The sequence below is a fragment of the Haliotis rubra genome, unplaced genomic scaffold, assembly GCF_003918875.1.
Source record: "Haliotis rubra isolate DU_JTF1 unplaced genomic scaffold, ASM391887v1 Scf229, whole genome shotgun sequence".
In the NCBI taxonomy this organism is placed as follows: Eukaryota; Metazoa; Mollusca; class Gastropoda; order Lepetellida; family Haliotidae; genus Haliotis; species Haliotis rubra.
Window position 1 is genome coordinate 1,286,117 of NW_025766325.1, and position 23,418 is coordinate 1,309,534.

At 42.6% G+C, this 23,418-nt stretch overlaps 1 protein-coding gene across 1 annotated transcript; it reads right to left on the reverse strand.

Moving 5' to 3' along the window:
* Positions 1-46: 46 nt before the first annotated feature.
* LOC124277882 lies at positions 47-23,209 on the reverse strand. The gene is made up of 11 exons (XM_046713610.1): positions 23,087-23,209; positions 22,095-22,259; positions 21,754-21,879; positions 19,742-19,879; positions 18,916-19,044; positions 14,901-15,029; positions 11,094-12,940; positions 9,527-9,700; positions 8,405-8,554; positions 7,179-7,282; positions 47-4,635 (listed from the first exon to the last, which is right to left on the reverse strand). The coding sequence occupies exons 1-11, from the start codon at positions 23,107-23,109 to the stop codon at positions 4,558-4,560; spliced, it is 3,063 nt and encodes a 1,020-aa protein (XP_046569566.1). The 5' UTR covers positions 23,110-23,209; the 3' UTR covers positions 47-4,557.
* Positions 23,210-23,418: the final 209 nt, after the last annotated feature.

Here is a 23,418-nt window from a genome sequence, read left to right on the forward strand (position 1 = left end):
CAGATATTGTGATTCGGCAATATTCAAAGTTAAACATCGTTGCATCGTGGCCCATTTGAAGTATCTTATCAGGATATATGACAATGAAAACCTTTGTATCGATTCACTGTATCGGCGGCCAATGTATCGATAAATCGTCACACCACTAGTATCAACCAAGTCAGCTAGCTTGACCACCCAATCCCGTTAGTCACCTTTCACGAAAAGCATGGCTGCTGAAGACCAATTCTAACCCAGATCTTCACAAGTCCCTAAGCTTATGAACAAGCATTGTCATATATGTGAAAATGCCAAACAAACCAGTTGTGTTTACTGATATAGCTCAAGAACTCAAGATACCAAGACAAATGAAGTGGGATGTTGGATGGCTAGAGAACCCTTAGAACTGGCCATTCCTAACCAGTCCCTCACATCCCTTCAAGACAATCACATTCCATTAGCATTAACCCAAGGGAGTTAACTTGAGGACTAGATTAAGTTGTGACCAATTTTAATAATACAATGCAGTATCACATTGTAATTAATCATATCACATCAATAATAACAATACTATACAGAACATTCTTGAAGAGAAACTATCTTTCTTTATGCCAGCCATAAATACCATCTAAAATCGGTTATTTTCAAATCATAAGATGATACAATATCGCATTCAACATGCCATGATTGCAACCACAATAGCACTCTTAAAATGGAACTTTAATAAAAACATTTTCTTTCAATACATGACAAGGACACATAATACTGATACGTTGTAATCTATCACAAACATCAATCATTCTAGTCTACCGTGACAAAACGTCTCACAAGTAATGATCATGAACCATCACCTTTAGATTCTTTGTACAAAAACTTAAACTTACATTACAAGGAAATGTTAAACCATTTCTGGAATTTAATTTCAATTGGGACTCGCTGTCAGTGCTTCGGGGGTTTTGTATATGCTACGTTCCTCCATTACCTCTTCACATAACTGAGGATAGGGCTGGCTAAAAAGACTGATAATCGGAAATATCGTCGACAGAAAAAATTATTAATAATTTTCAATATGAATACAGTGTTATCCATAATATCGTTCATACACTTTTGTGATAGAATAAAGTTTACTTACACAATACACAAAGTTAGGTTTCACTTCATTGCTTCTTCTAAATAATGTTCAGGATTGGTTTGTTGGTAACCCATGCATAAACACGTCATCACTCAACACTGGTGTGAAATATAATCATTTCTATCTGACTTTTTTTGGAGCAGTTTTGCTCAAAGTTGCTTCTCCGATATTTATTGAGGTCCGATCAATATTTACCGGTAGTTAACGATTATCGATCCCGATGATCTATGTCAATAGCAGCCCTAACTGTGGATATGTATGGCAATGGTAATGTGTTTCTTGTTTCAGATAACTAAAGGAGACAGTCAATAAAATATGGACAATAATTTGACCAAAACTCAGAGGATCAACTTTTCCCGATTACCCGAGTCATGATGCGCTGACCACTCTTAATCCACATTACCAAAACATGTTCTAATGTCTAAATAAGAGCTACCATGTCACAGCTCATACCATTTCCAAATACAACTTTATGAATTGATTTCAAGTGGAACAAAATCTGTTAAGCATGCCATCTTTGCTTTCTAATTTCTGAGTATTCAATGGTCAAGAAAAACTCCTAGTTTTGTCGTGTTTGAAGCAGGCCATGATTTGCTGGCTAAAGTAAAGCAGCTTCAGCATATAGGCTCATTGAGAAGTGTAGTGTACTGGTATGGGTGATGCCTTGATCTTGGATGCAAATATTCTGGATGTTAACTTAATGCATCTCATGACTCCTCTCCTGTTGGGGTAGTCTAGTGTTAAAGCGTTCGCTGATCACGCCGAAGACCCGGGTTCGATTCACCACATGGGTACAATGTGTGAAGCCCATTTCTGGTGTCCCCCGCCGTGATATTGCTGGAATATTGCTAAAAGTGGCGTAAAACCCAACTCACTCACTGGACTAACATTTGCCCCACAGATTGTGGAACTGTCCTTATTCAACTGTTATTCAAACCCGGGTCTTTGGAGTGACAAGCGAATGCTCCAAACACTAGGCTACTCTCGACAGGTCACAATACGCAATCGGATTCATGTAAGGTCAAGTGGGGTTCACATCCTGTTAAAGATTATTGCACAAATATATAGACATGGCTTCTTCAAGATCGCTCATCACTCAGTAGGAATGACTAGTGACCCAAAGCATATTAATAATGACAACTTGTAATATTTTAACTAGTCTCTATCACAAAAGTACTTTACAATTCATTTCAATACCAAATCATGTTCATTCTTTACATGTACTTTGGCATCTATACACATTTCCACGTTACAGCCTTTCTGCCAGTTTGAAATATATTTATATCTTCAATGTCCCAAACATTTATTTACAGCAGGGATGCAGTCACGATAAATATGGTAGTCCACGAGGAAATGTAACTAATCCTTGTTGAAAATGTTGTCTCAGAGGTGCAGACTTACAAACAATTCAATGGATCATTGCAGCTATAGCTCGAAACATCCAACACAAGCAATGACGGAAGTGAGCGAGTCTGGTTGAACATTGTTTTTCATCATGTTTAACTTGTATTGGAGGTATAATCCGGAAAACTATGGGATTCAAACCCTATATTAGGATCTTGTCATGATTAGGGATGACTCAATAATCACAAGAAACTCTACAACAAAAATGGTTTATTTATTTGTTGTTTAATACGATACTTATTAAAATTCTAGGAGCAAGAGTGAGTAAGAGGTTTTACCCCACTTTTAGCAATATTCCAGCTATATCAAAACGGGGGACACCAGAAATGGGCTTCACAAATTGTACCAAAGTGGGGAATCGAACCCGGGGTCTTCAGAGTGATGAGTGAACGCTTTAACCACTAGGCTAACACACCACCACCCTGTATGACAGCAGTGTGTAAATAACCCAGTGATCAATGTTGTGAGCATTTACCAATGTCATCAGGATACGATGAACCAAGTCATCAAATCTGACCACCATCTGACTACTTCACTTACACAGCATGCTTGGGACAAGATCAACAGTCACGCTCATGGGGGTTCAAAAAGGGACCGCATGTCAAGTACTCTCGTCGCAACCAATAATTTAACATGTAGCATAGATATATAGTGTTGCGTCAAATCTTCAATATCAAATATGACACTGGTTCCATCCTTTCGTATGAATGAGTGACCATTTCAAACTGCATTCAAGAACTATTTTTGAGATCTGTATCAAAACTATAAACAAACATTCATCCATCCATTACCTAGCAATCATTAACATCCGTATCAAAACCTTCAGTCAACATCGATCAACTCATTATTCAAACTCTAAGCAGTGTTGAAAAATAAGCAGAAAAGTCTTGGAGTTCACAATGTATCCGAGTTATTTTGTCAATTAGAGCTGGCTAAAATGATCGATAATCAGAAATATTGTCCATAGGAAAGAAAAATTCATGATTATCTATATGAAATTTGTGCCATTGTGCCATAAATTTGTTTTGATAATATTGTGCATAAACTTTTGTCATAGAATGAAGTTTCAATATGCTCACGCAATACATAAGGTTAGGACTATATTCATTCTAAATTATGTTCAAGGCGCTGTTTTGTTAGCACCATCCACAAACATGTCACCACTCACCAGTGATGTAAAATCACTGCGCGTCCGCTAATTCTGTGCAGCTTCAATAGTGTACTTCCGTATCGAAGGTAAACATCGTCTGCTACCACATTCACGCTTGAAATCTGGACACTTCTACAAGGGACTGGCTTTTAATCACTAAAGGTAAGTAAATATAACAGTAACTGACAGATAAATTGACAGTTTTATGAAAATTCTTTTAAACCTTTTTCTTCATTATTCATATTGGATTAAATATGAAACACACTTCCTTACATTGATGAAGTGATTTTTGAAAATAATCTGGCCCTAATACACTTCCATACTTCAGATCTCCAGCTGGATGATATGCGCATCAGTTGGTGTGCAGAATTACCAGACAGCAAGCGATGTGATCAGAACACCGGTAAGGTCAACTGTATGGCATAATGCAACGTTAGAATCTTATAGTCATCAATAAAACGTATATTTCTAGGTAAATATGATGCATACCAGCATGTTTAGTCACATAAACCACAAATAATAAGAGACGTTATTTGCGATGTTGCGATCGATGTGCTTAGGTGCGCAGAATTACCGGACGGCATTGTATTATTTCTTGAGATTTATTTGGCATTTTTGCTCAAACTTTCTTCTCCAATATTTATCGATATTTAGTTAACGATTATCAATCTCTATTATTTATACTGATAGCCAGCCCTAATGTCAAAAAAAGAGTGTCCCTTGAATACATTAACAGCAAGGAGCCTTAATCTGTCCTTATTTGCGACAGGGCCGCGTGTGTTGACTTCAGTCATTCCTTCCTGCAGGCATGTAGAGGCTCATAAACTGAAACATGTTGTTGTTGACAGGGTCATCTCCGTTGGGTTGTCGTGTAGCACTTGATGATGTAGTGTCAGTTGAGGCTGAGCTGAGCACTGTTGTCCCACAACCATTTGTGGTAGTCATTCAGCTTGTGGTCGTTTGGCTTCACCTGGAACAGAGCAGTTGGTGAAAAAACAACCAGCTGAAAAAAGAGTCGTTTTGAAGACAAGGGAATACAATTAGAAACATATAAACAAGATTAGTGCATTGATGCGTCATGTTCAAACAAATGAATGTTAAAAGTAGTGAATCTTCAGCCTTCATGTACAGGGGGGTGGTAGTTAATGCTGATCCTATATCTTTTCTTGTGGTATTTCTGTTTTGTTCAAGTTACATCTTTCAAAATTTTCCGTTGGTGATTATTTCTTAAGCTTTATATTATATCATACCATAATTCTGCATGTCCATCAGTTTTGAGATGGGACAGGGAAAAAGGGTCAGGAAGCAGGGAGATGAGGAGGAATGGTCAGGAAGCTGGAAGAGTGGATTATGGGAGAGGGGACAAGGAGGAGGAAAGGAGACTGGGGGAGCGCAGTAGAGGTTGAGATAGGGTCAGGAAGCAGGGAGAGGGGACAGGAGGAGGAAAGGGGGCTGGGGAGCTTAGGCAGAGGCTGAGATAGGGTCAGGAAGCAGGAGAGGGGACAGGGAGGAGGAAAGGGTGCTGGGGGAGCACAGTAGAGGTTGAGATAGGGTCAGGAAGCAGGGAGACAGGGAGAGGGGACAGGGAGGAGGAAAGGGGGCTGGGGGAGCACAGTAGAGGTTGAGATAGGGTCAGGAAGCAGGAGAGGGACAGGGAAGAGGAAAGAGGGCTGGGGAGCAGAGAGGCTGAGATAGGGTCAGGAAGCAGGGGGAGACAGGAGAGGGACAGGAGGGGGAAAGGACAGGGGAGCACAGTAGAGGCTGAGATAGGGTCAGGAAGAAGGAGACAGGGAGAAGGGACAGGAGGAGGAAAGGGGCTGGGGACACAGCAGAGGCTGAGACAATAGGGTCAGGAAGCATGGAGACAGGAGATAGGGTCAGGCCAGGGAGGGGACAGGAGGAGGAAAGGGCTGGAGCCGAGCAGAGGCTGAGATAGGGTCCCAGGCAGCAGAGAGGGCCAGGGGAGGGGGAGCACAGTAGGGTTGAGATAGGGTCAGGGAGACAGGGGGAGAGGGACAGAGGAAGGGGGGGCAGTGAGAGATAGGGTCAGGCAGCAGGAGACAGGAGACAGGAGGAGGAAAAGGGGGCTGGGGGACACAGTAGAGGTTGAGACAGGGGGTCAGGAAGCAGAGAGAGGGACAGGAGAGGAGGACAGGAGGAGGAAAGGGGCAGGGGAGACAGGGAAAGGGAGGCTGGGGGGCACAGTAGAGGGTTGAGATAGGGTCAGGGAGACAGGAGAGGGGCAGGGGGAGGAGGAAAGGGGGCACAGTGGGGGGAAAGGGTCAGGGACACAGTAGAGGTTGAGATAGGGTCAGGAAGCAGGAGACAGGAGACAGGAGTGCTGGGGAGCAGGGACAGGGAGGCAGAACAGAGGCTGGAAGACAGGAGAGGAGGGAGAAAGGGAGCACAGAGGACAGAGACACAGGGAGGAGGGACAGGAGACACAGTAGAGACAGGGTCAGGAGACACAGGGAGGAGGAAAGGAGACAGGGGGCAGAGGAGACACAGTGAGGGGACAGGAGGACAGGAGGAGGGGCAGGGGGGAGACAGTAGAGGTTAGCAGGAGACAGGAGGGAAGAGACACACAGGAGGAAGGAAAGCAGGGGGCACAGGGGAGGGAGGAACAGGAGACACAGTAGAGGTTGAGACACAGGAGGAGACAGAGGCTGAGGGACACAGGGACAGGAGCGGGGGAGCACAGCAGGGCTTGAGAGGGTCAGGAGGAGAGACAGGGGAGGAGGGGTGCTGGGGGAGCACAGTAGAGGTTGAGATAGGGAGGAAGCAGGGAGACAGGAGAGGGACAGGGGAGGACTGGGGAGGCGCACAGTAGAGGTTGAGATAGGGTCCAGGCAGCAGGGGCAGAAGGGCAGGGAGGAGAAGGGGCTGGGGGAGCACAGTAGAGGTTGAGATAGGGTCAGGGGGGAGACAGGAAAAGGGAGCAGGGGGAGCACAGGAGGTTGAGATAGGGCCAGGAAGCAGGAAGACAGGGAGGGAGGAGGAAGGAAGGGGGCTGGGGGAGCACAGTAGAGGTTGAGATAGGGTCAGGAGGGGAGAGGGACAGGGAGGAAGGGGGCAGGGGAGCACAGTTTAGGACACAGACTCAGCAATATTCCATATTCAGATACCATGCCATGATCACGATGAATACCCCACTCAGGCACATTATACTGACTCGAAACGACCAGTCCTGTTGTACCCATTTATGATGCAGGAAGACGTCTTTGGAGCGTCTTTGGTATGATGCATCCAGGGATCAAACCCACGACCTTCCGCTCTCTGGACGGATGCTCTAACCACTACACCACAGAGGCGGTCTACAGGAAGGAGGAAAAGGGACTGGGGGGAGTGCAGTAGAGTTTGACACAGTGTTTTACGCCAGCAATACTTCATCAATTACTCAAGTGATGACAAGTCAACATTTAACCAACAAAACTGATCTTCCTCCTCTGACTTGCTGACACCACTACCGGAGCCATGGGCCCTGAACGTTCAGTGACATCACCAACAACTCACCTGTCTCCATTCATTGACACAGAATATCCTGTAACTGTCATTGCCATACTTCCCAATTCCATGTAGTTCTATCGGGTAGGACCAGTTAACTGTCAGGTACTCATCTGAAAGCAATACATAAACAGTCAATAAATACCCAATACGATTTCACATAAAATTACATACCATACATAATATAAAGATTATCTTAACTATACAATTTCAATTCAAATATTGTTCAAAGTGGCATTTATCAAATTATCAGAATTTCAAATTGCTTATAATTCGAATAATCAACTTGTATTATCAAATAATCAACTTGTATTACAGAGTGATTGAGTGGGTTGAGTAAACTCCACTTTCAGCAGTATTTCCATTATATCTCATCATGTCTGCTTTATGTGGGAGGAAGGCCTGGAGTAATGCAGGTATGACAACATGATCCAGAAACAATGCCTGCCTATGGATGGTAAATTTTCTGTTGATCTGAAAGAAAGTTTCCTCCACCTAACTGACTGTCATTCAGATTAATTTAAGACTACTAATGTATTTAGTTATAAAATAACTAATCATACATTCTCAACTAATTGATTGTATTATTTCCACTGCATCAAGACAGGAGTTGCCTCTTATGTTTCAAAATTATTATCACACTGAACTGAATCCATTATTATTGGTGGATAAAGGGAAGTAACTCTAACATTTGCAAACTACACTTCATTGGTCAATCTGGTCAGCATGGACCAATCATAGCACCTGTTACAATCATCACAGGAATTCTCCACAAATGGTGCCATAAACACCAAGCAACAATGTCTCAAATGCAATCAAAGATTTTAGTTTATTAACAAATGGAAAAGACATTTCTTACTAAAACCTAGGAATAAAGGAATTCAAAACAAGGAGAGGTATATAATATCTAAATGAGGGAAGGTAACTTTGAAGATGGGCAGGCAACATCAAAGGGTCACCTGCCCAACTGTCTTGCAGGGTTTAAGAATTATTTTGAACACTTTGACAGAGTATATACTGAGGGGAAAAAGTAAGGGATCACATGAAAGCACAAGTGTTCCTTTATTTTTTTCAAGGTTTCTTCACAAGTGTTGTATCGCATAGCTTGTGAAGAAACCTGGAAACAAATAAAGGAACACTTGTGCTGTCATGTGATCCCTCATTTTTTTCCCTCAGTATATATGTTCTTTGTGCGACTGCCCACAATGTTTCTGCTCCCAGAGGGACCCACAGACCTGAGAACTTGATGATTGTCCCAGCCCTCTTCTCATGAAGTCCCAGTGGTTGCATGAGACGGGCGATGACGTCAGGGTCGGCTTTCCGTGCTGCGTCAGCTGTCGGCCACTTGTTGAAGAATTTCCATAATAATGGGATGGCGTTTTTACCTGAGGTGGACAACATTGAATTCATGTCACAAACGTACAAGATAACTTCTACACTGAATCTGAATTGACAGATTAGACTGCATTCAGAAAATTGTATGGACAATACTCTAGTAAACATTATAATAGTTGTTTGTTGCTTAACGCCGCACTCAACTATATTCAAGCTATATAGCATCAGTGTGTAAATAATCAAGTCTGGACCGGACAATCCAGTGATCAACAGCATGAGCATCGATCTATGCACTCGAATAGGATGACATCAACCTGGTCAGCGAGCCTGACTACCAGCGTTCGAAATAAACGTTGGTCCTTAGGTCTGAAGCCGACTGAAAACCACTCGGACCAACAGCTTTTGTTTTCTGCAGATCCTTATGGCCAACAGCTTTTTGATCCCCCAAACTAACAGTATTATTTGCATATTAAAATATGGGGTCTACACATTCTGATCAGGACCCACAACTTTTTATGGTTCTGGGTCCTTAGGGCCTGCAGCTAATCAGGGTTAAGGGCAAACACTGCTGACTACCCGATCCGATTAGTCGCCTCTTATGACAAGCATGGTTTGATGAAGACCAAATCTGACCCTGATCTTCACAGGTTTAACAATATTTGGTCAACTAAATGTTTCATTTACAATGAAAGTTGCATTAGAACACGCCATTCAAGAACTGAACAGCTAAGGGACATAACACAACTGATTACAGAATCTTAAACATGATGGACATCTAAATGATGAGTGAGTGAGTGAGCTTAGTTTTATACTGCTTTTAGCAATATTCTAGCAATAGCATGGGGGGGCACACTAGAAATCGGGCTTCACACATTGTACCCATTGTGAGGAATCAAACCCGGGTCTTAGGCGTGATGAGCGAACACTTTAACCACTAGGCTACCACACTGCCCCTCTAAGTGATAAATATTTTTTAACAAATATCTACACATCTCCACAGAATAAATCTGAGACTGACTCACCATTGGTTTTGTTCAGGAAGATGGTGGCCACAAGCAGTTTCCATGGATCATGAAACAGACTCTCCTGCACCAGGTTGAAGGGGGACTTGGGGGGTGTCCATGGCTGCTCTCGCGGCAGGGCGGGGCGCCGTAGGGGTGGGGCCTTACCGTCACTCGGGAAATACTTACTAGGCACTGGCAGAAGAAAACATACATAAGTTCGAACAAGACGTATCAAAAACCATTTGTAAAGGGAGATAATCTGTACAATACCGTAAATAGACAAAGAAAAACAAAAGGATTGTTGGAGTCATAGCTAAAAAGAATAAAAAAAACAACTCTGGGGTTCACCCCGGGTTGGGAAGAAATGAAGACTAAGAGAACATCAGGATACCTTATAGTCCAAAAATAGAGTAGTCACACCAAAAGTAACATATTCAAGAAAGTAAGTGAGTGAGTTTAGTTTTAAGCTGCTTTTAGCAATATTCAGCAATATCACGGCAGGGGACACCAGAAATGGGCTGCACACATTGTACCCATATGGAGAATCGAACCAGCATCTTTGGTGTGACAAGCCGACGCTTAAACCACTAGGCTACCCACCACCCCTATTCAAGAAAGACTACGGAGCATGCAGACAACGGAACTCAAGACACATCAGAATAAACACCCATTTATTATCATTATATTGAACTTGTCTGCAACTCTATACAGGCCAGCAGTGACGTCAACATTTTACTAAAATAGTTACATATAGGGAGCTATTGATCAAATAATCGGTCAGTCGATCGATCTCACTTGTGTCAGCACCTATCATTTGGCTCGGGAGACCAGCAGTGACGTCAACATTTTACTAAAATAGTTACATATAGGGAGCTATTGATTAAATAATCGGTCAGTCGATCGATCTCACTTGTGTCAGCAACTATCATTTGGCTCGGGAGACTAATTAATATTCATAAAAATTTAATGATCAAATTAAAATTTTGAAAGTATTTCTCTTATTGTTACGTTTGTTAAATCAAGATATAAACATTTGATGCAGTTTCCTAACTCGTAAAACTGCAATGTAAATAGAATACTTGCGTGCATGTCTAAAGAGGAAGTATCTTGATCATGGTATTATTCAGTGCCTGTTTTGTTTGGACAATGTTATGATTGTGTCCAGTCATTGCCCACGAGTTTGTGCAGGAGTTAACAATTACTATCGATTACTGAACTCCAACTATCGATCTGGTTTGTTTGTTGTTTAATGCCACACTCAGTAATATTCCAGCTTTATTGCAGTAGTCTGAACATAATCAAATCTGGACAAGACAATGATGAACAGTGATGAACAGCATGAGCATCACTCTACACAAATGGGAAACGATGACATCTGTCAATCAAGTCAGCAAGCCTGACCACCCGATCCGGTTAATCGCCTCTTACTACAAGCATGGGTTGCTGAAGACCAATTCTAGCCCCGCTCTTCGAGGGTCAATCTGTGTATTGTGAACAATAACCAGAATGAGTTGCAACATGGGCATCTGGACATTCACTGGTCTCAGACTAACTGCAGGCCTGAATGAACATTACTTCTACTTACCAGGTGACCAGTTCTGTGTTGAGAGTGCTTGTCTCTCCTGTTCTGGCTGTAGACTCTGCCGCCGAACTTTCTCTACTGTCTCCTCGTCCTCAGTCCCACCCCAGCTCACCTTCCGTTTCCGCATCCGCGATGTGCGCATACTCACATCGGACCGCCGTGAACGTAACTTTACCCGACACAGAGCCATTGGATCAACAGACTCATATTTGTTAGATTCTGGAAGAGTCACATTCTCATTTTCGTCCACATTATCAGGGTCTGCCTGCAGGACTCCTGAATCCACACACGGAACTCTCGATTCAACATCGACACATGGAATTTCTTGATTATCCTGATCAGAGGGTAATCTTGTTTCATTGCCTGTTGTGACATCAACTAACCTGTCCTCAACACTCTTATTTTTACCACTCACCAAATTTCCCCCATTACACAAAATTTTGTTGATGTCATGATATATGTTTTTAGTCCTGTCACTATTTAATTTAATATGATCAATATTAACACTGTCTTTTACATCTTCGGATTTGTCTAATTCATTTGTTTCTAGAGTGGTCACATTGGATGTCTTCTTTGGTTTGGAGGGATGACGTTGCTTCTTTGACAACTGATCTTCTTTCAGTGGCAAAAAGTGAAGTGACGCTAAGCCATCAGAATCGGATTCCTCCTTATCATAGTTATTGAATGATGACAAACCGTAAGAATCCTTTTGAAAAAATTCCGAAGCAATTTTATCAAGAATGGGTTCACTTCTTGCTCCAGAGGATATACCACTATTTTTTATGGTTACCTGGGGCAGAACTTCTCCATTCTCACCCTCACTTCCGTGCGATTCTGCATGAGAGTCGATGTCTTCATCGTCTCCACTGCCACTGATGGTGTCCTGAGCCGTTGCCAGGTCCTGCCCGAGCTGCTCCTCTAGTTGAGGCTCATCATATTCACTGATCAGCTTCAGCTCATCGTATTCATTGTACTGCAGAGCCCGTTCCTCCTCATCCTCCGAGTCCTCATCCTTTGATTGCTCTTCGACATCTTTAATCCCGGAATTCTCATTCTCCCTCTCCTCTTCCTCTGAGGAACTTTCATCATCTGGTCGAGAGTACAACTCCTCCTTCTCTTCCTCAGATTCATCACCCATGTCCATCTCCTCAGGAGTATTGTGACTTAGATCGGCACTGTCCGATGCCGTCTCTACCTTCTGTGGTTCTTCAGCACTATCTTCATCATCCCCATCCTCATCCTCACTGGATCCGCTGTAGCCTGCTACAGCACCGTCGTCCCTACCAGCCTCAACATTCATACCCAAGTCCACCCGACTCTCAGAATCTTTGTCCCACGACCCTGAGTCCGTCACGTGCACATACCTGTAGTCTTCTGCTGACTCAGCAGGTTTCACTATCACAGATTGCTCCTCATTGTCCGATAGATCAGAGACACCATCTTCTTCTTCTTCTTCCTGCTCCTCTACCACAAGTTTCTTCCTCGCCAAAGCCATCTTCCTCTGCTCCCTCTCCCTCCTCCTTCGTTCCTTCAGATCATCCTGGCGACGTTTGGTGGGTGTGGCAAAATTCATCTTCACCACTAATTTTTGCGCCAGGGTCCTATTGTCTTTTTTCGGTGATACTTTAACAGGGGATTTTTTCTTCGGGCTTTCCGGTTTGGGTTTTATTAGGTTCTTCTTTGTTCGTTTTGATTTTGTACTCTTGCCGAGTTTGGTAGTTACGTCGCCTACAGCTTTGGCTTTGTTTTTAATCTTGGCAAAGTCAAAGTCATCGACACTTATGTCAAGACCCTCCTGGTGGATGTACAAGGCAATGTCAGTCTTGGAACGGAACTTCTTACCATCAGGACTGAAAAGAGGATTTAACACCATATTACTTTTAAAGCGTGAGTGAGTGAGTGAGTGAAGGAGCGAGTGAAGGAGTAACTGAGTGAGTGAGTGAAGGAGTAACTGAGTGAGTGAAGGAGTAACTGAGTGAGTGAAGGAGTAACTGCCTAACTGTGGGAGTCACTGAGGGAGTAACTGGGTGAGTGAGTGAGTAACTGCCTAACTGTGGGAGTCACTGAGGGAGTAACTGGGTGAGTGAGTGAGTAACTGAGGGAGTAACTGGGTGAAAATGAGTGACTGGGTTGAACTTAATTCCACACTGAACAATACTCCAGTCATACGACTCATATATCATGGTGTGTCAGTATTGTGCTCCCAAACCGTGGGAGGAAAGCAACAAGTGATGCAAGTCTCAAACCGTTACTACATCAGTGAATACTGAAGCTGACAAACCTAGAAACATTATCAGAGAGAAATGGGATTCGTACCCATAATCATAGACTTTTCTAGTGCCTCAATGATGCGACGCACAGAGAATCGTTGCCCCTCAGGACAACTTGCCACCCCTGGCCCCTATGTCATGAGACAATTATGCATGGTAACGACCTATCTATCTGGGTTGACAGCTTCAAGCTTCATGCCCTTCTCAAACTCATGCACTGGTGGAGTCTGGGAAATTTCAAACATTGTATTGCTACAGTAAAGATATAGATTATAATCTTTAATTACATCAGGGATTAACATGGACTCCTGTCCAATTTGAGGGTCCTGGGACTTATACCCTTAATTTTCAGGGGTCCTGGATAACACAATGGGCGTCCCAGACACTTGAATATTATCATTTATACTGTTATTAACAATTGAATGGCGTTATCCCGTCACTGCGCCATTCTAGTGTGCCCCTCATAATCGAACCATTTTACATTACGTCACAATGTAGCGGCGTCCGCGATGCATGTCAGTTGTCATCGCCTCGTACGGCCTCCTACAGTAAACTACACCGTTGCATCCAGTTTCTTGGTTTGCTGTTGCTTCCGCGCAGCTAACATCACTGGTGGAAACATTACGTTTATGTTTTCACGGCCGGTTAAAATGTGTCATTTCGACTCACAAGTTTTCAGCGACACGGTAGCGTTCGCAATGTTTACATTCCCACAATGCAATGTCGTGGAATGTAAACTTGACTACTCAACTTCCTCTGGATGTACTGATGATCTAAACTTACGTTGGTAGTAGAAATGCAGCGTTCATATTGCCCCATATGGTTTCACGTTAATGACAGATGTAATTAAAATACTTTTCAGAAGATATTTAAATCGAGCGTAAACCCCGTCATCAAACTGTTATCATTTGTTTTTTCTGGTAGCGTTAGATGTTAGCGTAGGGGGCAGACACATCAATAGAACAGCGCCAGTTAGCCCTGTCGCGAGGATTCTTAATTTAGGTCACCGACACGTCGTTTGTTTTCTGCCTTAAATTAATCGTAATTATCTTTAGAAAGTATTAAATTTGGCATCTTAGAAAGAAATACAGTTAAGCTCTACCACCATGTATAGTGTAATAAAACACACTTTATAGCGCCTTGAACTATTATAGCGTTAAAAGCACTATAATAGTTCAGGGCAACCGTGTTTTATGACACTATAATGGTGGTAGAAGCCAAGTGTATTTTAAACATACCTGCTTAGTAAACTTACTCAATGACATAATACTTAGGTGAGTAAAATGACTTAAATACGCACATATTTGAAAGCAGTGGGTAGCGGAAAATGAAATACCCACTCAACATTCATATTACCCACTCCAAAAATGCAGTGGGTACAGTACCCACATGAGCTAAATCTTATCTGGAGCTCTGGTTATTATATTGTGTATCTGATCATGATCATCACACTGTTACAGTAATTAAGCAAACTCAGTGATAACTTATTGTCACTTGATTGTTTGGTGTGTGATCTCCCTACACACCACACCAGTATTACCTGTAGATGTAGCAGTCAAACTTGCCGGCGGACTTGCCACTGAGTCTCTGCACCACTCTTTTGGTCCAGCCATTAGGGAGCAGTTGCTCCTCCTCACATGTATTGCTGCCCTCGTATGTGTGGTCGCCTCTGGAACACACAGGCACATTTGTAAATGTTTTACTTTGACTTACAAGACTGGGGGTCCAAGGGACCCTCATCAATAAATTTTACGGGTCCTTGTAATACGAGGGTCTTGTAAAGTATTGAAATCTTGTACTGTACGCTCAGATAAGTACTTCAGAGCCTGGAATGAAGAATGATCATGTGGACAGCGGTCCTGACTGATCGATGAAATTGACACAGATAACCACTCTTTGTAGGAACACTCTTGAGTGAAGGAGCGAGTGAAGGAGTAACTGAGTGAGTGAGGGAGTGAAGGAGTAACTGAGTGAGTGAGGGAGTGAGTAACTGAGTGAGTGAGAGAGTAACTGAGTATTGCATCTCTCTGGATACAGGATTTGGGGTTTTCTGGGTCTTTCCTCCACACTTGTGCGTACTAGACAGTGTGCGAAATAGCCACTGTCCCGCTAGCCCGCATGTCTAGTAAAAATCCAGTCGGGCCAGTAAATCTCAAAAAGTCACTGACCTGACTGGCTAGTGAATTTTCAGGGAGTCATTTTGTACATATATCACTCTCACTTGTTAAGTTATAATACACTTTTAAATCATGTAAGATTATAGTCTGATAAAAATGTTCATCATATTAGCAGCTTAATGATGACTTATTTGAGCATAATTGAAATTTTAATATAAATTGTATAGTTATATACTTATCCTATCTCACGATTTGCACTCCTTTCTCTTGCTTCAACGCTGAGTGGAACAAATGAGAACTTTTCCTGTAGGCCTCTCTTGTCCATACGCCTGTGTTCCCCAGGCTGCTTGCTCTCCTTATAGGACAGGACCCTAGTCTCTGGCTAAGCGTGCAGCACGTTCCAGCACGTCTACCCACGTGACTACCTCAGAGTGATCATTCTCTTCTTGGAGCCAATGACAGTTATAATGTAACTGTCGTAATCTCAATAGAGGGAGGCGGGTGGGTTTCCATCTCGTGAGATAGGATAAGTATATAAATATACAATTTATATTAAAATTTTAAAATTTTAAAACTTATCCTATCTCACGATTTGCACTATCCCACGCGTTTGAATGGTTGGGTCACAGATTACCCTAAGTCAAAGGCACTGACAGTATATACTGTATAGGCTAATGACAAACGAACAAGGGAGGCCAGATCTGACTAGCATAGTACTTCTACCATTCTCTTCCCACAGAGGTTACTTGTCATATCTTCCTCTGAACCTCTGTTCTAATACGACCATATTTCCCGGTTCTCGTAAAATCCCTAAGCGGCAAAAGATCGCAACACTGAATTATCTCCCTTCTTTCTATCCAATCAGAACCGTGTTACATCGACTTAGATTCAACTTGACTAACACAAGCAAATGTGGGGCCACAAATATCCCCATCTGCGGGGACTTGTGTTGATATTACACACAAGACGTTTAATGGCTAGCTTGTCCGTTGTCAACGAGGCGATCGAGGCGCCACTGATCCGCCATAACATGACTGAGTTCTGTCTAGAAGAAGCGTTTAGCATCGGCGCGGGGAAAGAGGTTTAGTTTTTCTCCGAAGCATCACGGAAATTACGAGGCCTTGCGAATGATCACTTTTTGAAACAAGCGTGCTGATTGCACAACTAAATCTGATTGCCTCCAATCCACGAGTCTTGAGCGCCACACACCATGAAAGGGCATTATTAGAACAGAGGTTACGTGGGAAGATATGACAGGAGTAACCTCTGTGGGAAGAGAATGTACTTCTACTAGTGATGGGTTTTCCTGAACCCCTTGGCTTACTAGGCATCATCACTCCCAAGGAGTGGGTGCTCCTGAGCAATGTGGCGTTCGGCCCAAGGATCCGACTAGCATAGTACCTATACTAGTGATGGGTTCTCCTGAACCTCTTGGCATTACTAGGCATCATCGCTCCCAAGGAGTGGATGTGCTCCTGAGCAATGTGGCGTTGGGCGTTATTTGGATCCAACTAGCATAGTATCTATACTAGTGATGGGTTCTCCTGAACCCCTTGGCTTACTTTGGCATCATCGGCTCCCAAGGAGAGGGTGCTCCTGAGCAATGTGGTGTTGGCCAAGGGGATCCGATAGCATAATAGCATAGTACCTATACTAGTGATGTAGTCATGGGTTCTCCTGAACCCCTTGGCCAACTACTAGGCATCATCGGTTCTCCTAAGGAGAGGATGTTCCTGAGCTGATGTGGTGTTCCGACGCCTATACAGGATCCGACTAGCATAATACCTATACTAGTGATGGGTTCTCCTGAACCCCTTGGCTTACTAGGGCATCATCGCTCCTAAGGAGAGGGTGTTCCTGAGCGATGTGGTGTTCGGCCCCAGGATCCGACTAGCATAATACCTATACTAGTGATGGGTTCTCCTGAACCAGTTGGCCGGATTAGGCATCATCGGCTCCCAAGGAGTGGGTGCTCCTGAGCAATGTGGTATTGGCACACAGGTCAATACAACCCACACATGACGCCGAGTGGGGATCCGAGGAAGAAAATATTGTTACAGTGTCGCAAAATTACGCTACTTAGGGTCAACTACCTATGATATATTTCTCATGTTAACTTGTAAGGAAAGCTGAGAACTCTCACAATGCGTCCACACAGTGGTGCGACAAGAAGAAGAATGATCACTCTGAGGTAGTCATGTGGGTAGACAGGGGAACGTGCTGCACGCTTAGCCAGGGACTAGGGACCTGTCCTATAAGGAGAGCAGCCTGGGGAACACAGTATGGACAAGAGAGGCCTACAGAAAAAGTAGGCTCCAGCTTGAAGCAAGAGAGAGAAGTGCAAATCGTGAGATAGGATAAGATTAAAAAATACAAAATATTTCAGACATGTGTTTTCTTATTTGTTTTGATGGCATTTTACCTTTATGGAATCCTTTGCTTAGTTTCTAACAAATTCCGGGCTAGTGAATTATTTTGTGGGCTAGTAACTTTCAGGCATAGCTAGCCTGACTGGCTAGCAAAATTTGGAAATTATTTAGCACATTGATACTGGACACACATTTGTGCTTCGGTAAAACCTGTTTATGCGTCACAGTGAGTTGACTCTGATGCTGCATTAACAACATTATATCATGGTGTGTCAACTAAAGAAGTAAAAGTGATGAGACGTTTACCACTTCCATGAAACACAAGAGCTCAATTATGGTGCTGCGAACGTAGAAACATAATGAGGACATACGAAGGGGAAGGGCCGACAGGGAGTGATAATATTCTTGTAATAGCAGCTTAAAGTTCCCAAGATTCTAACAACTGCATATTCAGATGACACCCTCAGTTCATGGGCCAAGAAAAATTACAACTAGTCATTCTAAGAGTGAGTGATTGAGTTTAGGTTTATGCCGCGCTCAGCAATATTCCACAGGGGTGGAAATAACCCATAGCCTGACGTCCGAGTCCAGTGTTTTTTTCTGTCGGGTAAGCAACTTTGTATATCACACTGTACCGGTGTCCAGTTGACTTTCCAATGTTAATTTGTTGTTTATTTAAAAAAATCAACAAGAAAACGGCCGGTATAGTGAAAAAATTATCAGGGCAAGTGATTTTACATGTGCCACTGTTCTGGAGTACACTAGCAATTTTAAAGTTATTTCCCTTATCCAGCTATATGGTCTGTAAATAATCGAGTCTGGACCAGACAATCCAGTGATCAACATCATCAGCATCGATCTGGACATCGGGAACCGATGACATGTGTCAACAAAGTCAGCGAGCCTGACCAACCGATCCCGTTAGTCGCCTCTTACGACAAGCATGGGTTACTGAAGATCAATATACTAACCCGGACCTTCACAGGTGGGTCATTCAAAGAATACCCCCTAGCTAAATACTGAGGTACATACCAGGAGTAACTCTTCTCGCTGACATGCACTCACTTACCTGGCAGAAAGTGGTGATGTCTCCTCCGAGTCTGAGTGCTGATGAGGAGGGGGAGTTAGCACAGGTGTAACAACCACCTCCTTCCTAGATCGAGGTTGTCGTGTGACCTTCACCTTGGTGGCAGACCGTCTGGAAAGCATCACCATCAACATTCAGAACAGAACAGAATCCAGTACTCTCTATCTCACAACTCAACTCATTTTGAATGCCAGCACACATTACAGGAAATCATGTTTTGGATAATAACATAGTGGTTTGTTTATTGGTCCAGGACAAATGAAGCTGAACCCTTCTTGCAGTCTTGATAGTGTTTAGGAAATCCAGCTCTCAAGTTTACAGGTTTACATGATGTTTACTGATTCATTGAACAATAAATGGAAATGACTAATTGTTGTGATGCGTTAAGTTTGATTGCATCATCATGAAGTATAGGCACACTTATTTTCACGAAGGCACGCCTAAATTTGACATAATCTTAAATTAAACAGATATTACAGTAACATGAAGAAAAGAGTTAGAGTTCACTAAAAGTTTGTTAGTTCGTTCGTTAATGCCACACTCAGCAATATTCCAGCTAATTGGCGGAGGTCTGGAATTAATTGAGTCTGGACCAGACAATCCAGGTGTGGACCAAGTAATCAACATCATGAGCATCGATCTACACAATAGGGATACAATGGGATGTGTCAACCAAGTCAGCGAGCCTGACCACCCAATCATGTTAGTCACCTCTTACAACAAACAAGGGTTGCTGAAGACCAATTCTAACCCGGATCTTCATGGGTATCAGTATAAGTAGAAAAGGGACAGCTGTTTTCAAGAATACCTTGCTTCTCCTGATCTCTGTGATTTTTCAGCTAACAAATCTGATGAAAAGTTGAAGTCATCAGGAGATACATCAAGTTGGTTGCTGCTAATGAACATAGTAAGCTCCGCTTTGGTGCGAAACTTTCGCCCATCAGGACTGCAAGGAAATTACATCACCAGGTTACCAACAAACAACAGTTCTTTGTTTCCCATGATTCTAAACATAATAAACCATTCTATGCTGCTTCTGATAAAAAAACAACACTATTTAAAACAGTAAGTACAAAATATTCATATCAATTTAAGAAAAGACACCTTCGGGTTAATAAAAAATTTCTGATGTGTAGACAGTTAAACATAATTATGCACTCATTTTCAGGATACGTCAACTTGTCACGAAAACATAAAAAACCAAGTGCTTGCCACTAATATTGCCACTAATATGACAATGTCCCCCACTGCTAAAGAAGAATGAAATATTAAAACATATTTACTACTTTTTATTTTGTAGTCACATACATGATGCCTGAAATGACTGGTGTCTGCATAAGTTTCCATAAGTTGGAAAAGTGTTCGAAGTGTCGTGATGACTTTGAAAATAAGGTCAAGGTCACAAAAATCGACTTGTGTCTGCGCAATCCCCCAATGTAGACTGTCACCAAATGTGAAGACATTGGGTACAACAGTGCATGAGATATAGCGTTAACAAAAATTGGGACAAACGAACGCTGCTGAATACATAGTCCCCTGTTAAACCAACAACTCACCACAAGACTGATCTGTATAGCAAGTTTCAACAAAACATTAAACAGCTCTTGAGTTCTGCTCTAAAAATAGGAAAACCGAGAGGACACATAAACCAATTATCACAGGAAACAGATTGGGGATTAAACTATCATATCTTGGAATTACCACCGAGATTGAAGAACAACACTATCAGTTGAACCTTAGAGACTCAGGAGAATAACTGGTGTCAATGCAACATTAATAACTTGATAAGTAGTAGTAACTTAATAACTTGGTAAGAGTAGTTACTCTATGTCCAAAGTCTAGCGACCGCCTCCATAGTGTAGTGGTTAGAGCGTCCGCCCGCAGAGCGGAAGGTCGCGGGTTCGATCCCCGGGCACGTCATACCAAAAGACGTTAAAATATGGTACTTGTTGGTCCCTGCCTGGCGCTCAACATTAATGGGTACAATAAGGACTGGCCAGCTTGGAGACAGTATTATGTGTCTGAGTGGGGTATTCATGCTTCACTGCGGCATGGTATCTCATTTGGCTAGCACTATAAAACCAGCTTCAGTCTGGGCCAGTACAAGCAGTCACACATACACAAACACACGCATGCACGTCGTCATATGAGCGAAATATTCTCAAGCACGACGTTAAACCCAATTTCACCTCACCTCACCAAAGTCTTGCCATATCACACCTGTGCTTCAGAACTTGCACTGGCTACCTGTCCGTCAGAGAATTGCTTTTAAAGTTCTGTGCATCACCTATAAGTGTGTAACTGGTGCTGCTCCTGATTATCTCTGTGAACTACTCCAGCTGTACACACCAGCAAGATCTCTCAGATCTGCTTCACAGAACTACTCCAGCTGTACACACCAGCAAGATCTCTCAGATCTGCTTCACAGAACTACTCCAGCTGTACACACCAGCAAGATCTCTCAGATCTGCTTCACAGAACTACTCCAGCTGTACACACCAGCAAGATCTCTCAGATCTGCTTCACAGAACGTCTTGTGTGTACCTAGAGTCAGAACCATCAGGTTTGGCCAAAGATCCTTTGTGTTCTATGCAGCCACGGAATGGAATAGCCTTCCCCACACTCTTAGAACTGCACCATCATACTCAGCATTCAGATCAAATCTGTTTCAAAAAGCCTACCTTACATGGTGAAGTGTATGAAATGAACTTATTTCAATTCTGTGCTGTGTACTTTGAACATTGGGCGCTTCGAGCATGCATTATGCGTGGAGAAATGCGCATTACAAATGGAATATTATTATTATTATAACTGACACACCTGTAAATGTAGACGTCAGTTCTTCCAGCAGTCTTCCCACCCTGTCGTCGTACAACTCTCTTCTTCCACCCATTGTGAAGGGCCCGCTCCTCGCAGGTAGCACTGGAGTTGTATGTGTGGTCAGTACTGAAGCACACAAGGTATGGGTGTTAAGTAGCCATGTCATATTTACCTGTCATATTTACCTGTCAATGTATGTGTTACATGTTTCGCTGACAGGGGCACACAGTGGAGGGTGGGGCATGTTTACCTGACATGAGAGAACATCCCTGACATGTGGAGGGTGGGGCATGTTTACCTGACATGAGAGAACATCACAGTGGAGGAAGGGGCATGTTTACCTGACATGGGGGTACATCACGGTGGAGGAGCTTGGTATTGGTGGGGGTGGTAATGGGATATGAGAGTTTTCCATCTCTGCAACCACGGTGCCACGATGTTGGGGTACATTATCTTCCTCCTCTTCCTCAACAGTCACTTCCTCCACTTGGGACATTATCACGACACTGAGAAGGAAATAAGAAAATTGTCACAATAACAATACTGAATCCAAGCTATAAGGAACTATAATAATGTGTAAATGAATTTTGTTGATTTCACAACTGCACAATGAAACCAAAATAAGAATGGCACAATGATACACTGAAAGGAATGTTAGGAACTACTGAACCTGTTTGTTACAGACAAATAATAAGACCGTAACCATGTTACAGCAATAGTTTCTACCACTATGGGAGTCGTAATGGCAACACATTTAAGTACAACAGTGCCGAGGATTGGTTTACCTGTACCCTTCTATTGTATCTATCTGATGGTCCTCTTTTATCAAAGACTGATGGACAGTAGCACAAGAATGTTTATCACTGAAACTTTAACTGTTTGATGGGCATTCTAGAAGTTGGTGTGCAAATGAGAAAACATACAAGTTTACAGATAATTTGTCCAACGCATCTAGCAACTTTTTAGGTAGATTCTAACATCATAATCACACGAGGTTGTTAACAGTGTCAGACCCTACATTTTGAAGTCGACGTGTACAATAAACTAGAAGTCGTTATCCATACAGTTGTATGTTTTCTTAATCACTGATGTTTAAATCTATCCTCATTTTTCACTACAATCAGAGACTCGTTACTGGTTCGAAGACTAGATTACAAAACATTATTTAGTCCATTTCAGTTTATCTTTAAATGGTGCATGGATATAAGTCTTGAAGGACAAATTATCAATGACCGGCTCTTACTGAGAAAAAAATATTGACTGATCACATTTCAGATTAGCTTTAGATTTGCCCTCACTGCAACCCTGTCATTTGACTAATTCATACACTCACTCTGAATCCGTGTACGCGTCCATTGTGATGTAACTACAGATGCATTGTAAAACTTGAACGTTGTTTTGGTGGCTTAAAAACAGTAATCAAAGCAACAACATGACAGGTTTCTAGCCCGCTCATTCGCCATTGCTCAACATCTTGCTGAATTCAGTGACTTGCATACGGAAAGTACCGTTTGTAATCAATGTCTACCACAAAAGTAGACTAATCTTTCTCTATATTATTGACTATATTCTTAAACTGAAGCAGCAAAAACATATTTTCACTGCTTAAAGTGCTCTATTTTTAGTAGGCGACTTATTATATTTTCATATTTCGTTTTTATTTTC